This window comes from Pinus tabuliformis, chromosome 2_2 (genome assembly GCF_031772625.1).
Source record: "Pinus tabuliformis cultivar Carrire ecotype Pingquan chromosome 2_2, CPIR1, whole genome shotgun sequence".
NCBI classification, from domain to species: domain Eukaryota; kingdom Viridiplantae; phylum Streptophyta; class Pinopsida; order Pinales; family Pinaceae; genus Pinus; species Pinus tabuliformis.
Window position 1 is genome coordinate 319,861,623 of NC_142300.1, and position 17,586 is coordinate 319,879,208.

General features: G+C 40.1%; 1 protein-coding gene across 1 annotated transcript in view; it reads left to right on the plus strand.

The window, feature by feature from the left end:
* The window catches only part of LOC149192572 (glycine--tRNA ligase, mitochondrial 1-like), a 55,578-nt gene that overhangs the window by 16,681 nt on the left and 21,311 nt on the right, over positions 1-17,586 (plus strand). The window contains exon 2 of the mRNA XM_089404646.1: positions 4,220-4,324. Coding sequence (XP_089260772.1) covers positions 4,220-4,324 — 105 coding nt within the window. The remainder of the gene's footprint in view (positions 1-4,219; positions 4,325-17,586) is intronic.

The following is a 17,586-nucleotide window of genomic DNA, read 5'->3' on the forward strand; positions in this document are numbered from 1 at the left end:
TGGTGGCTCACGTGATTGGGTCTGCAATATTTGTGGGCGTCAATTTGTTGGCAGATATACCAGGTGAAGCAACACATTTTGGCTATTACACGTAAAGAAGTCAATATGTGTCCCTCAAAGAACCTGAATTCAGCTCAAAGAGAGCAACTTTGGAGGTTAGAAAGGGTAGCCACTGGAAAATGATTGTTTTCTAGTAGACATGTTGATCCATCCACAAATATTCCTCCATCCAGTGCTTCATCAAAAAAGACAAATGTTTCTACTGGTGCATCTTGTTCTTGTGCAATGAGTGGTACAGTGTCTGGGATGTACAACATTTTAGATCGAGATGACATAGATGATGCAATTGGCAAATTTCTTTTTTCCAGTGGAATTCCCTTCCATGTTGTTCGTTCTCCTTATTACAAGGAAATGGTCCAAGCAATTGCAAGAATAGGGCCTTCATATGTACCACCTGGAGAACATAAACTACGAACAACAATTTTAGATAGACAAGTGTCTAAAATTAATGTGCAAAAAGAGAGAATGAGACAAACATGGTTGAGGTTTGGTTGCTCTATTGTTATGGATGGATGGACTGACATCCGAAAACGCCCACTAATCAACATCATAGTGACATCTTCAGAAGGTCCATTCTTTCTTAAAGTTGTTGACTGTTCTGGAAAGCGCAAGGATGCATCTTTCCAATTTGAGCTTCTTCGAGAAGCTATAGAGGATGTTGGGCTTGATAGTGTGGTGCAGGTTGTGACAGATGCAACAAGTTACAACAATTTGTAAATTAGTTGGGTTATTGATTCAAAACAGGTATCAACATTTTTTGGACTCCTTGTTGTGTGCATGCACTCAATAATGCATTGAAGGACATTGGCAAGATTCAATGGATATCAGACTTGGTGACAGCTGCAAGAGATGTGCAGATGTTTATCTGCAACCACTACACCTCCTTGGCTCTATAAATTGCTTACAAGAGGAAGGAATTCCTCAAGCCCATTGATACTAGATCTGCTAGCTATTTTCTCTTATTGGAGAGGATGCTAGAGGTACAAGCACCTCTACAATCCTTGGTTGTGAGTTTAGAGTGGGGAAGGTGGTTAGAATCAAAGACAAACATGGGGAAGAAGGCCAGGGTTCAGGTGTTGGACAATGATTGGTGGGTAGATTGTTCTTATTTGGTGTCATTCTTGGGCCCTATTGTGGGGGCCATTCATTATACTGATTCAGATGTTCATAGTCTTGGAGAAATGTATGAGACCTTTGATAGCATGTTGGGTCGTGTAAAGGTAACCATTCAACAGAGGGAGCCCTCATTAGAGTTTTATACATCCCAGATTCGACCCATCATTCAGCGTAGGTGGGATCGCATGAACACACCTTTGCACATGGCAGCATATGCATTAAACCCAAAATGGTATGTTGAGAGACCTAGGAGGGTGCCTCCTATTGATGATCCTGAGATAAAGAATGGCTTCCTAGATGGAATTGCAAAGATGTACAATGAGGAGGAGGGGGCAAGATTTCGAAGACAGTTTGTTCAATTTGCATCTCTTAGTGGCCCCTTCAACACACGTGGTGCTCGGGCAGATCGCATAGATCTAGCCCAAGATGACCCGATTGGTTGGTGGAGGATGCATGGGGATGGTGCTCTAGAGCTCAAAGATCTAGCTATGCGTTTGTTGTCTCAGATTGCTAGTTCCTCTGCAGTAGAGAGAAATTGGTCCACATATAGCTTCATCCACTCTATCAAGAGGAACAAGCTTACCTCTAAAAGAGAGGAGAAGTTAGTTGCTGTGCACAGTGCCCTACGTCCTGAGCATAGGAAGACACCTAAGTATTTGAAGGGACCGACAACAGGATGGGATGTTGATCCAGAGGATGATACACAGGTAGATATGGAGGAGAGACTTGATGAGAGACAGATGGGGTTGGTTGGTGTGCCACCTAGCATGTTTGAGAATGTTAGTGATTCCGATTCAGATGGTGATATGGTTGATCCTGATTTATTCATGCAGCAGCTGGATGCAGAGACTAGCGGGGCATTACCTTGAGGCTTGAGTAAAATTATGCTCGTTTATCTTTTGATATGTTAATGTTCTTATGTTATTCTGACTCTATAAAATTTTGACTCTTGATGTATCAGACTTGACTTTTATAATTTTATGTCAATATTCATTGTTCAGTATTCAATGTTCATAGCAGGAAGTGGAACATCACTATGGTTGAATCATAATGTTTGATGTATGATTATAAATTAGAATTTTAAATTTATATGATAATGATATTCATATCAATGATCATGCTTTGCAGCTTTTCAATTAAAACTTAATTGTCATAGTGGACTCAATTTATAAATTATATTTTATATTTATAAGTTTTTAAGACTCTGACGTCCCCCCACATTTCCTAAAAATTGGTGGGGAGCTTTTGGATAGGCCGCTCCTGCGTATCCTCGCTCCCTCACCCCCACGTCCCAGAACCTTGGTGGAACATTGATTTTATCACTTCCTGACTTGGAATAATCCCACACCACGATCCATCCTGAGCACTACCCGACCAAAGGTTTGGTGCTTTACATCCACCCCTGATCCCTTACTAAACCCTAACATACTAGGAATGGAGTTATAGGCCAATAAGAGAATCCAATCTTTTCAAGCCAGGAACCCCTAGCTCAGCTTCATATACACTGATGAAGCAGAAGCCTGGGTTGCATGCATCTAATCCAAGCCTCCTATAGATTCTTCAAATTTGCCATCCAAAACCGACCTCACACCCATTTTGAGATCTTAAATCGCCTCATCAGAAACCCGATTTCTGGACTTGAGAGGGTTTACAGTACTGCAGCAGCAACAATGGGGACAGCAGAGACTGACGCTGAATCACTGAGAAAATCAGTTATTGAAAAACAAAACATAGTGGACAAGCAAGGCGACGAAGTTCGCGCCCTCAAGGCTTCCAAAGCTTCAAAAGAGGCCATTGAGAATGCTGTCAATCAACTGAAGGAATTGAAGTTGGAGGATCTGTTTCCAAAGAACCTCACTCTAGGCTCTCAGAGGATAGCGGAACCGCTATGAGCAAAGAGGCTTTCAGGCAGGCCTTTAACAATACGTTGGAGAGGAAGTTATTTTATATACCCTCTTTTAAGATTTACAGAGGTGTTGCTGGGTTGTATGATTATGGCCCTCCGGGCTGTGCCATCAAGGCTAATGTCATTTCCTTTTGGCTACAGGTTAGTTATCATTTTTCTGTTCGTTAGTTGTTTTAATGTTTTGTTTGAGTTCTATTCACTCCCCCCACCATTTTCTTCGTAAATTTGTTTATAATAATTTATCGTATCACAGAGCCTGATTTTTATTTCCAGTTGTATTGCTCTCTACCCCAGCTTTACCCTTTCAAAGGCTGTCTATTTAGTGCATGATTGCTAAAGAAAAAACTTCTATGTCCATTCCCGATGGGCCTATAAGCAAAAATATAACTGCTAAGCAATGAGGGTCCCTATCATTTATATCAGTGGATCTCTCATTCTTAGTGCATTAGATTGCTTAACTAAGTCTTCTATGTGCCTAGCTTCCTTTGTTTCACGCTGATTATAATACTGCCTGTTTGTCACTATTGTCAGTCATTCCTCTGCTGTTCTAAGGTCCTAACGTCTCTTAGTTTCAGTTTTTAAATTTATTTAAGATAAAATTATTTACTCTTTATTGGTTCATTTGACGAGATGCTTCTTTTTATACCTATGCTGCAAATATGCCTTTCCTTAATCCCGGTTTATTATGATGGAATGTAGTAAGATCCCTTTGTTTGAGAAGCCATGTCTGGGCTATCTATTCTGCCAAATTCTGTAGGATTGCACCTGGTTTCAATCACACAAAACAGTGAGCTTTAGTGGGGTCTAAGAAATGCCCCTGCTTTACAAACTAATAAAGACTGGTGACTAGTAATTGTCTGTCTACTGTTTGTCTGGGCTATTTCTGGCTCTTGCTAATCTTATCACAGGCCTACCATTCTCTCACTCTTATGCCAGTCAAAGTTTGGGTTCTAGTTTAAAGCTTAGCTATCTAGCATGGCCACAATATTGTGATAAATTAGTTTAAGCTGGTAGCTGGATGTGCCCCGTAGTACATGGATGTATCTTGTAACAATTGCATTTTCAACAGTATAACATCAATTTTACTGCACGTTGTTTAGAATCTGAAAACAAATATGATGTGATTTAATTTTGCAGCACTATGTCTTAGAAGAGAACATGTTGGAGGTTGATCGCCCATGCATCATGCCCGAAGTTGTCCTGAAAGCATCTGGGCATGTTGACCATTTCACAGATCTGATGGTGAGATGAGAAAACAGGAATGTGTTATCGGGCAGATCACTAGTCCCTACCATATAACCTTGCTGGAATCATTACTTTAACTTCATCTTGCATCTTCCACAATTATATCAGTCTAGTTGTAAGTTGGTTGCTATCTTTGGGGAGAAGCATAACTTGATTATAAGACCACATCTCCATGATTGCCCTCAAATCAAGCATAGAAGTATAACCAGTCTCTACCATATAACCTTGCTGGAATCATTACTTTAACTTCACCTCTCCTCTTCCATGATTATATGAGTCTAGTTGTAAGTTGGTTGCTATCTTTGGGGAGAAGAATAACTTGATTATAAGACCTTCTGTCCATGACTGCCCTCAAATCAAGCATGGAAGTATAACCAGTCCCTACCATATAACCTTGTTGGAATCATTACTTTAACTTCACCTCTCCTCTTCTATGATTCAATGAGTCTAGTTGTAAGCTGGTTGCTATCTTTGGGGAGAAGCATAACTTGATTATAAGACCTTCTCTCCATGACTTCCCTCAAATCAAGCATGGAAGTATAACCAGTCCCTACAATATAACCTTGCTGGTATCATTACTTAACTTCGCCTCTCCTCTTCCATGATTATACGAGTCTAGTTGTAAGTTGGTTGCTGTCTTTTGGGAGAAGCATAATTTGATTATAAGAACTTTTCTCCATGACTTTCCTGAAATCAAGCATGGAAGTATAACCAGTCCCTACAATATAACCTTGCTGGTATCATTACTTAACTTTGCCTCTCCTCTTCCATGGTTTAATGAGTCTAGACTCTAGTTGTAAGTTGGTTGCTATCTTTTGGGAGAAGCATAATTTGATTATAAGAACTTTTCTCCATGACTGCCCTCAAATCAAGCTTTGAAGTATAACCAGTCCCTACCATATAACCTACTGGAATCTGTTAAACCCACATGGGATGTGAACAGTCATAAATGATAGAATGGTGAATTACATTTCTTATTAACTCAGATTTACATTTATAATACATTAGAGTGACCGTTGGATTCCATATTTCAAGGTCTCTTGGACTCCTTTTGACTGTCCAACTTGCACACAAACCCTTAGGATTAGGTGTCCAACATCCCCCCCTTAATCCGAAAGGGTATGTGTGAGTCCAAGAAGAGTTGTAATATAAACTATGCAAAAATATGGATCACAACACTATGTTGAATGTGCTCTCTGAAATGTTGGTATGAGGGGGGTGGTTTAAGGATGATCACCAACACTGGAACGCTTTGTGTAGTTCCCGAAACTCTTCCAAGTCTGGCAAGAAGCTGAAATATTCTGCTAGAGGAAGTGTCCCTAATGCTTTGGAGAGGGAGACCTTCAACTTGAAAAAGGGAGGTCTACAACCTGCGGTGGTTTAAGGATGACCACCAACTCTGGAATACTTAATGCAATTCCCTGGAACTCTTCCAAAATTGGCAAGAATCTGAAGTCTTCTGCTAGAGGAAATGTCCCCAATTATTGAAGAGATGTCTCAACCCCGCATAGATGGTTTAAGGCTGATCACCAACCGAAGGCATGCTCAGGGGCATCTTTGTCTCTGGCTACAACTCTAAATCTGGTATGGCAGGTTGTGGCTCAAGGTCGCTTGATGTGGCTTTGAAGCTTGTAGATGACCATCACTTCCCCCCCTGTTAGATATAAGGTGAGATGATGGAGAAAACTCAACTACAAGACTGTTCAATACTCTAGAACAAGTTTTGACATATGACTACAATATCTTCTTGGTTGTTGATGCCAATTGCCATGAAGCGATCCATCCAAGATGAATCTTTGTTCTTGCAGGAGACTTGTTTTTGAAGCATCTGTTTGAAGAATGAGTGGTTTTATGACAATGCTCAGATGGATGAAGATCAAAACAATGATCTTTCATATGCCCAACTCAGTCATTGTGTTGGCATTTAACAACTTTTGGTTGTGAATGTGGAGGAGCAAAATCTGGAACATTTGAAGGTGAACATTCATGAAGAAACCCAACACTCTGAAATTTGATGGGCTTTGAGTAATCTGGAATATGAAAGGACACATCCTTTTCATATCCAAGACCGGTTCTGTGCTTGTTATGGACAAGCTCTTCCCAAGGTCTGATGATGGGCTTGGGAAGTGCAGACTGAACTTCTACATCTGCATGCAAATATGCTCTGGAACTGGGCACTGAATCAACCTCAACTTTATATTCTTGCTGCTGATGGGAGTCTGTCTCAATGTTCTGAACAGAAACAGGTTCAGAATGATGACTCCACTGCTGTAATTCTTCTTGCTGAAGATGAGATTCAAGCTGCAAAAATTCTATCTTTTCTTGTGCATTTTGTATACATTTTTGAATGTCAGCAATAATGTCTTTATTGATTTTGACTGTGCTGTCAGTAGTGGATATGATTAGAGTTCTCAATAACTCTAATATTCTTTCAAGCTTAGCCATTTTTCTTAACAGCTGGCAAATAAAGAGTGTGAGCAATTATGCAATATCTTCTTCTACAAACAATATCAAGCCTTGATGGTAGGCTTTGGAGCAACCATTAAGACCAACTTTCAACATATACCACTTAAAAATTGGGCTAAAAATAGTGAGCTTAAACTGTTGGAGAGAAACTCAAAAGGTAGATTCCCAATGCAAAATGGTACATGTAAAGACATAAATAAATTCTACCTCAACCTGTTTAAAAAATTGAATTCATGTCATGTTCATGAGAACCTCAACTGGAGCTAATCCTTCCTCGCTCACAAGGCGCAACTGTTATTCTCAGTCCCTTGTTTTTAGTTTTTGTCAATCTACAACATTGCCTTCTTGGAGCCAGATGCCATCGTTCAGGCATGGGCCTATTGACAACTTCAATTTCCTGCACTTTATTAACATGAAGTAACCATAACAAGCAAAATGCGTTACTTTTTGAATTGTCTCGGGGTCTTTATACTTGTGGGCGGTTTAGGAGGCCTGCGCAAGAGCACCCAACTTTCGGAGGTTAAATGTAAATGGGCTGAAACACAGTGCAAAAGCCCTTAAGAGATTGAATCTAGAGCATTAAAATCGAGTTGTGTGCTTTTATGGAATTGCACAACCTTCCAAAAAGCACGTATGCTAACACCCATCTAAAGCAGAGAGCACAATCTCGACGTGCGTGGCTTAATCTTCTTGACATGCGTGGCTTAATCTTAGAGAATGACTATTGATAGGATCAACGTACTTCATACAACTGGCAACGTTTTACGCAACCCTTCAATTCGTGTAAGAAATGCCACAATTGACTAGATTATATTGAAGATACACCTCTTCCTCAACCAAAAACAAAAACAACACTAGGCTCAAAATAATTGACTTCTTGGTTCTCGACTTGTTGGGTCGGACTGGGACACGTGTTCTTCAAATGTAAATATGATGGACGCTTGTTGGATCTCGTTCAGGGTTTGGATCTCACTTACCATCATCAACTGGTTCGCAACTAGATCATGGAATTTGGAAAGCCACAAAAGAATGCTCCGCTGCCATGTGTTTTCTTTATAGAGGGATACACTATTCACTTCTCAGATCAGACTAGCTATAAACTCACATACTTTACAGTTGAATCGAACAACATGTCTTTGTGACAAAACGACTTGCAGAGCTGTATCTTGAAAACAGAAAGAGACCGCGGCTTGAACCACCATTCAACATGACAGTTGCATTTCCAGTTCTTCTCTCAGCGTTACCACACCACGCTGAGATATCTTGCTTGCTGTGATTTCAAAATAAAACAATCTTAGCTCTCAATGGCGGGACAGGAGGAGCGACTTCAATGAGAGGAAACTCAATGGCTGCGTAAATCTATAATTTCAGATTTGATTGCAGGACATGTATGAAGAAATGTACTGCGGATTCTTTCAAAAAAATGACAGAGCTTGTGTGAGGCAACCAGTACAACAAATGAGACTACAATGCAGGGAGATGGGCCTCTAATATCATCTCAGTGCAGATAGACGCATATAGGCGTTTTCTGCAAGCACCACAGAGAAAAGAAACCACTCCAGTGGAAAGTCATAGGTTTGTCCCCTACTTGGCGCACCAAAAAACACTCAAAATAGCCTACTCATTCATCAGATAGGACTTCAAAGCAGAAGCGTTATTAGGGTCGATGAGACTGCAAATAAGGGTAGAGCAGCATAAACGTTCACACTGACAGTCAGAGCACGAATAGAAATTGGCATGTATAAAGCAAAATTCTGATAAACCAAAATGCTCAAGATTATTAGAAACCGTGAGCTCTGATACCATGTTAAACCCACATGGGGTGTGAACAGAGATAAATGATAGAACAGTGAATTACATTTCTTATTAACTCAAATGTACATTTATAATACATTAGAGTGACCATTGGATTCCATATTCCAAGGTCTCTTGGACTCCCTTTGATTGTCCAACTTCCACACCAACCCTTAGGTTTAGGTGTCCAATAGAATCATTACTTTAACTTCACCTCTCCTCTTCCATGATTATATCAGTCTAGCTGTAAGTTGGTTGTTATCTTTGGGGAGAAGCATAACTCGATTACAAGAATAGGACCTTCTCTCCATGACTGCCCTCAAATCAAGCATGGAAGTATAACTAGTCCCTACCATATAACCTTATTGGAATCATTACTTTAACTTCACCTCTCCTCTTCCATGATTTTATGAGTCTAGTTGTAAGTTGGTTGCTATCTTTGAGGAGAAGCATAACTTGATTATAAGACCTTCTCTCCGTGACTGCCCTCAAATCAAGCATGGAAGTATAACTAGTCCCTACCATATAACCTTGTTGGAATCATTAATTTAACTTCACCTCTCCTCTTACATGATTATATGAGTCTAGTTGTAAGTTGGTTGCTATCTCTGGGGAAAATCATAACTTGATTATAAGACCTTCTCTCCATCACTGCCCTCAAATCAAGCATGGAAGTATAACTAGTCCCTACCCTATAACCTTGCTAGAATCATTACTTTAACTTCGCCTCTCCTCTTCCATGATTATAAGAGTCTAGTTGTAAGTTGGTTGGTATATTTGGGGAGAAGCATATCTTGATTATAATACCTTCTCTCCATGACTGCTGTTAACTTCACATCTCTTCCATGATTTTACGAGTCTAGTTGTAAGTTGGTTCCTATCTTTGGGGAGAAGCATAACTTGATTATAAGACCTTCTCTCCATGAATGCCGTCAAATCAAGCATGGAAGTATAACCAGTCCCTACCATATAACCTTGTTGGAATCATTACTTTAACCTCTCCTCTCCTCTTCCATGATTATATGAGTCTAGTTGTAAGTTGGTTGCTATCTTTGGGGAAAAGCATAACTTGATTATAAGATCTTCTCTCGATGACTGCCCTCAAATCAAGCATGGAAGTATAACTAGTCCCTACCATATAACCTTGCTAGAATCATTACTTTAACTTCGCCTCTCCTCTTCCATGATTATAGGAGTCTAGTTGTAAGTTGGTTGCTATATTTGGGGAGAAGCATATCTTGATTATAAGACCACCTCTCCATAACTGCCCTTAAATCAAGCATGAAAGTATAGCTAGTCCATACCATATAACCTTGTTGGAATCATTATTTTAACTTCACCCTCCTCTTCCATGATTTTTTTCAAAATTCAAAAGAAGAAACATACTTTTGATATTTTTGGAATAGAAATAAAAAAGTACAAGCTCTTGGTTTCATAACAACTCACTTGATTTCTTAAAAAGCATTGTATCTTAGCATCCAAAATATGCTTCAGGCATTGTTAATTTTAGTTAACAATGGTATGTTCTATGCTTAGCACAATTACTTCAATGTTCCTTAAGCAACCCAATAGCAATTTCAATTTAGATTTCTAGTAGCAATCACATTAACCATTAATCACATTGATAGTAAAAGTAGATAGAACATAAAACAATATGCAAAAGACAAGCCAAGACAAGAGGACACCAGATTTGGCGGATGCCAGGGAAAAAAATCCCAATGTGGGGAAAACCCTTTGATCAATTCTTGTTATTATTATATCAAAAGTTCAACAAAGAGAGAGAGTACAAAAATCAAATTGACTTGCCCAATTCAAAGTCAAAACAGAGTTGTCAATTTCTGTAATCAACTGCAATCAAACTTCAGCCCTAACCAGAAATTCAACGTTGGTCAAATCAACAATGAATCATCTTCAAAATAGCTCGGTCTTCCCTAGTCAAACTCAGCTTGATCAGGAGGTCAAAGTCAACCCAAAACAACTCAGTCAAAATCGGTCAAAGGAGAGAAAAATTGCTGTAATTTTCTGCAGTCTAACTGCAATCAACCTTGAAATGAGCACTGGTCAAACTGCCCAGATTCCCTCAATTTTTGTGCCCAGAAATGCGGCCTAAGGAGACAAAAAATCCTCCAAAAATTGCAGTCAAAGTTGGTCAACAATCCCTTGGTTAACACTGGTCAAACTTGGTTTGCTGCCTGAAATTTCGGTCTTGCAATTCAGCCTAGAAAACTCGTCCTTCTTGCCACATGTGTGTGAGAGAGAATCTTCCTAATAGCTGTACGAACCAATGAGAGAAGGAGAGAGAAGAATGTGTGAGTGATGATGATGCCAAATGAGATGTGAGGTCACTTATACCTATAGAATTCGTTGTGGGTGAAGAGACACGTTCATTGGGCTTCGTGAACCTACATGTTGATGTGGCTGACCTTGACAATTTGCACATGTGTGGGCATAAATTCAAAATCACAGTTATGCTTGTCCAAATGAGATGATCTTTATATCAATTTTGGTCCTCTTTAAAAGAGGAATTTAATGCAATCATCATCTCCATCAAATGAACTGTCCCAAGGTGGAATTTGGCCCTAGTTGCTAATTTTAACACTCCCTCTTAACTAGGGAGAATTCCACCTGCCAATCCATTTGCCGTCATCGATCATCATGCCATCCTGTTGTCATGAAACATCTCTGTCATGTCATCTTTGCTCTGCTGAACCATGATGTAATAATGAAGAAGAATAGATCGAGAGTGAGTCACAAGACCTTACCACTCTCCACTGACAAAAGTCAGTGCAGAGGTAGAACCCCAGTTAATCCCAGATCAAGTTGTTGAACACCATGAATCCTAGACATAGGGAGTACGACAGTACACGATTTGTCCATCAGTAGTGCTATGGTCCCTATCCACTTTTCCCAACTCACTGGCGAGATGAGAGGTACTTCCCATGAGTTTCAGTCTAGATGTATAGGATGTATGCTGGAGCATCAATAGGAGAAGGTGAACTATTCCTCATCCTGCTCATATGCCATAGGAGAAGGTGAACCACTCATCCTATGCATATGTCAATTGTAGGGGAAGGTGAACCACTCATCCTATACATATGTCAATTGTAGGGGAAGGTGAACCACTCACCCTACATACATGTGTCTGCAATCGTAGGGGAAGGTTAACCACTCACCCTATACACATGTCTACCATCATGGGGTATCACAAGGGAAGGTGAACCACTCACCCTGTACACAACACACCAATAAGGGAAGGTGAACCACTCACCCTAAGGTCGCTCATAGCTCCAAGGAGTACCCCAAGACCTCAGGAGCTCCTAGAGCTCAATGTCCAACTTAAGCGTTACCTTCATAGGGGGGTCTTTCCACGACTCCAAGTCTCTCTCAGGAGGCTAAGAATTTGACCTTCCCTAAGGGCTTCGCGAGGATGTCTGCGACTTGCTCATCAGTTCTGATGTGTTGGAGCCTTATTGCTCCCTGCTATACCATATCCCGGATAAAGTGGTACCTGATATCAATGTGTTTGGAGCAGTTGTGGAACATGGGATTGTCTGAAAGGTGAATCCCACTCTGGTTGTCACAGAAGATTACAGTGGTATCCAACACGTGCTCAAATAGCTCATTGAAGAGCTTCCTCAACCAAACAACTTCACAACAGGCCATACTAGCTGCAATGTATTCAGCCTCGACGATGCTTAGAGCAACCGATTTCTGCTTCTTGCTCATCCAAGAAATTGAAGCAAACCCCAATGAGAAGCAACATCCAGACATGCTCTTACGATCCACCACATTGCCAGCCCAATCAACATCAGTATATCCATGTAGCCTCAAATTCTCGGCAGTGTATCTCAGTCCATAGTTGATTGTGTCACTCAGATATCTCAAGAGTTTCTTAGCAACAATCCAATGTATGTGATGAGGCTCGACCATAAATTGACTCAACGTATTCATAGCAAAGCATATATTTGGACGAGAGTTTACAAGAACACTAGGGCTGCCACAAGTTGTCTATATTTGAAAGGATTTGCGAATTCGGGCCCAACAACACTTCAACATAGCTTCTTGAAGTTGAGTTCCATCAGAGTAGACACAAACTTGCAATCCACCATCCCACATCTCTTGAGCAACTTCACAATGTATTTTCCTTGAGAAAGGAAAATATCACTTGGCTTTTGCCAAACCTCCAGGCCTAGGAAGTAGTGCATCAAACCTAGGTCCTTCATCTCGAACTTGGAAGCCAACTCCCTCTTGCATTGATAAATGAGAGGGTTTGCACCTGTCAGAAAGAGATCATCCACATAAATGACTAGAATGAGAGGCCTGTTCTTTTCAACCTTGAAATATAGGTTAGGGTCAGCTTCACTCCTTGTAAATTCTAGCTTCATAGGATAGCTATCAATCGTTTCATACCAAGCCCTAGGGGCTTGCTTCAACCCATAGAGGGCTCTCTTCAACCTACACACGTGTGTCCTTAGATCTTGTACTTCAAACCCCTCAGGTTGTTCTATATAGACTTCCTCCTTAAGTGAGCTATGCAAGAAAGCAGTCTTAACATCCATTTTGTGTAGGCTCCGTCCTTGAGAGGCGACAAGAGCAATAATAGATCATATAGTGGTGTATTGGGCAACCGGTGCAAATATCTCGTCATAGTCCACTCCTTCCTTTTGAGAGAAGCCTTGAGCAATGAACCTGGCCTTGTATTTTTCAGCACTCCCATCAACTCTATGTTTGATTTTGTAAATCCATTTAGAAGTGACCACAATCTTGTCCTTAGGTCTAGGAACCACATCCTAGACATCATTCTTCATGATTGATTCATACTCCTCATTCATCGCATCTTTTCATACTTGGTGTTTCACGGCTTCTTTGAACGTGCATGGCTCAGATTGAACAATGGTACTCATAGCAACTAAGTACCCTTGGTACCTGTTCCACTTCTTACTTTCACGAAATGTCTCTCTTGGAGCAATATGTCTTTCAGCATCTTCGAGAGTGTCTTGAAATCCAATGCTTTGATGCGGGCTTCTATTTTGAACATATATGACAGTGTTGGCAACTTCTCCCCATAAGAACTTCGGTAGGCCTTGGTCATGAAGCATGGCAGGAGTGGCTTCTATGATTGTTCGATTCCTCCTTTCAGCAACACCATTTTTCTCAGGAGTGTATGCAACTGTTGTCTCTTTCTTAATGCCAGCCTCTCTGCAAAAGTCATAGAAGATGTTTGATTCATATTCGGTTCCATTATCGGTCCTCAATATTATGATCTTCTTCCCTGTTTGATTTTCAACCAAGGCTTTGAAAGAACGAAACCATTTGAACACTTCGTCCTTCTTCTTCAAGAAATAGATCCATGTTTTGCGAGAGAAGTCATCCACAAAAATTGCATAGTATAAGTATCCTCCTAGTGATGTTATGGGCAATATGCCAGATAGATAAGAATGGACCAATTGAAGAATGTTGGTAGTTTGACTTTCACTTAAAGGGAATGGTCCCCGTGTATGTTTTCCAACTACACAACCCTGACAAACAACTTCATGATCTATATTGAATTCGAGCATACCTGTGACCATCTTCCTTACCCCAGGGAAGGCTTTGTAATGAAGGTGAGCAAATTGTCGGTGCCATAATTCGGCTTGAAGAGAAGTATCGCAAGTCATAGCTCCCAAAGGACTTCCTTCAACTTGATAGAGACCTTCAACCCTAAATCCAAGTGTAAATGCATCGTTAGGGTTTCTTTGCCAAATACCTACCTTTCCATTAGTAAATGCTACCTTGAAGCCTTTATCTTCCATTGCAAAAATAAACAACAGGTTCTTTTTCAAATCAGGTACATACAATACTTCTTGTAGATGAAGGACTTGACCTTGATTTAAGTGAAGAGTGATAGTCCCTATCCCTTTCACGGGGTAGGTGGCATTGTCTTCAAGTAGGATCTCCAAATTAGTCTTCTTTTCAATTAAATTTGAGAGGGCCTCCTTATATCCAGTGAAGTGCCTTGAGGCACCACTATCAATCAACCAATTATCCAAAGTGTCCGGAGGAGAGGCAGTAGTGAGGGCAAAAATAAGATAAAATTCTTTTTGTTTTTCTACAACATTAGTTTCCTCATACCTGGAATTTCTGTCCTTTTGGGAGGTCGACCATTACCATATCGAGTAGTGGGAGCATTCCTCTTTCCTTTGTTGTTGAACCTGTTGTTCCTTTGATTGCCATTGCCTTTGAAATTGTTGTGGTTGTTGTTGTTGTCGTCATCCCGTGGAGTATCCTTCTTGTGAGGACACTCTCTAGCATAGTGGCCAAACCTGTTGCAATTGTAGCACCTTCCTTTTCTTCCTTCTTTGAATCCTTGCTTGAATCCTTGACCTTGTCTCTTTGGACCAACATTGTTCTTCCTCTTTGCATGAGTGGAGAAAGCAGTGGGTTCATTTCCATTTGAAGGCTTGTCTCTCTCCATCATCCTTGTCTCTTCTTGTGTGCATCTATCCAATAATTCATTGAAACTAGGAATCCTGTCATTGTTAAGAATAGTGGTGTTAAAGACATCCCATGCTCTTGTGAGACCTCCAAGAGTAATGAGAGTGAGCTCCCTGTCAGCAACAACTTCTCTAATAGATAGAAGATCATTCTTGATTTCCGTAATCCTCATGAAGTAGGATTGGATAGAATCTCCTCTATCCATCTTGATGTACTTCAACTTGTTCTTGAGAAAGAGGATTTGATTTGCACTGTTTACTTTGAACATCTCAACTAGCTTATCATACATCTCCTTAGATGTTTCCAAATCAAAATATAGGCAACCAAATGCTTTTGAATGGAATCGATGATAATTCTTTTAGCTTTGACCTCACCTTTCTTGTACTTTATTTTTGCAGCAACAAGTGCATTTGAAGGAGGCTCCATCACTCTTCCCTTTACATATTCCATAGCATCATTCTCTTCCAAAGTCAAATCCAAAGTCATCTTCCATGCATGATAGTCGGATTTGTCCTTGAGCTTATCCTTGGATTTGAAGTATGATGTAGTTTCCATTGAAGCTAGACCAATATTCTTGTCCAACAACTCTTTTCTTAGTGATTGCTTTTCTCTCTCTTGCTTGGGCTTTGTCTTCACCTGCGCTCTGATACCATGTTAATTTTAGTTAACAATGGTATGTTCTATGCTTAGCACAATTACTTCAATGTTCCTTAAGCAGCGCAATAGCAATTTCAATTTAGATTTCCAGTAGCAATCACATTAACCATTAATCACATTGATAGTAAAAGTAGATAAAACATAAAACAATAAGTAAAAGACAAGCCAAGGCAAGAGGACACCAAATTTGGCAAATGCTAGGGAAAAAAACCCCAATGTGGGGAAAACCCTTTGATTAATTCTTCTTATTATTATATCAAAAGTTTAACAGAGAGAGAGAGAGTACAAAAATCAAATTGACTTGCTCAATTCAAAGTCAAAACAGTCTTGTCAATTTCTGCAGTCAACTGTAGTGAAACTTTCCCCCTAACCAAAAAGTCAACGCTGGTCAAATCAACAATGAATCATCCTCAAAATAGCTCGGTCTTCCCCAGTCAAACTCGACTTGATTAGGAGGTCAAAGTCAGTGCAAAACAACTCGGTCAAACTCAGTCAAAGGAGAGAAATTGCTGCAATTTTTTGCGCTCTAACTGCAATCGACCCTGAAGTCAGCGCTGGTCAAACTTCCCAAATTCCCTCTATTTCTGTGCCCAGAAATACGGCCTAAAGAGACTGAAAAGATCCTCCAAAAATTGTAGTTAAAGCTGGTCAACAACCCCTTGGTCAACGTTGATCAAACTTGGTCTGTTGCATGATATTTCGGTCCTGCAATTCAGCCTAGAAAACTCGTCCTTCTTGCCACACATGTGAGAAAGAGACGCTGCCCAATAGTTGTACGAACCAATGAGAGGAGAGAGAAGAATGTGTGAGTGATGATGATGCCAAATGAGATGTGAGGTCACTTGTATTTATATAATTCGCTGTGGGCGAAGAGACACGTCCATTGGGCTTCTTGAGCCTACATGTTGATGTGGCCGACCTTGACAATTTGCACATGTGCGGGCATAAATTCAAAATCACACTTCTGCTTGTCCAAATGAGATGATTTTTATATCAATTTCGGTCTTTTGGAAAAGAGGAATTTAATGCAATCATCATCTCCATCAAATATCAAGGTGGAATTTGGCCCTAGTTGCCAATTTTAACAGGCATACATAAGGAAGAAAGACTAACTTGTCACTAGGAAAGAAAGATTCAAGAGATTAAAGGAAAATAATGACGATAAAACACAATTGCGGAATTCTGCACAGATGCAAATGCCAAAATCCAAAAGTAAGCTTCCTTTGAGAGCAGATTTGCTAGAACATTGTGCTCCCTGTAATAGTGAAGGATTTGAAGATCAACAAATTGTTGTTGTAATTTGGGTGTATGCGTTCATTATCTCGGCAGAGATTGACATGGGAAAATTGAATCTATGGTAACCCTCTCATGTTTAGAGAATTTATTTTCTAATAATTGAATGCCGGTTACACCCGTGGACCAGAAAAGGTTTTCGATTGTTGAATGGGGTGAATACAAATGCGAATGTGGCATGGGAATGATACCTTGCATGATAATGCTATGTTTGTTAGTTTTGAGGGTTGGCACATGCATTTAAGTGGCCACAGGGTTAGCATCTGCCAACCAAATAAAGGTCTGCACACTAGTGTAAATCAAGTTTATTTTGCTAGGAGCTCGAGCCTCTTGATGCATTTTCTTTGGCTATATCATGAATATCTTAAGTGATTACACCTTCATCCCATCGTTGAATCCATCTTTGTATCCCCAGAGATTAATCATCTAGTATGATAATTGATCTGTACCACCCTAAAAAGTGGATTTGATATGGATAAAAGAGAGTCTTTGCATTCCATCGCATTAAACGAACTTCAACAATGAAATAAAACTGATAAATCCGAATCCCCTATGATAAAGTAAGGCATGGAGTC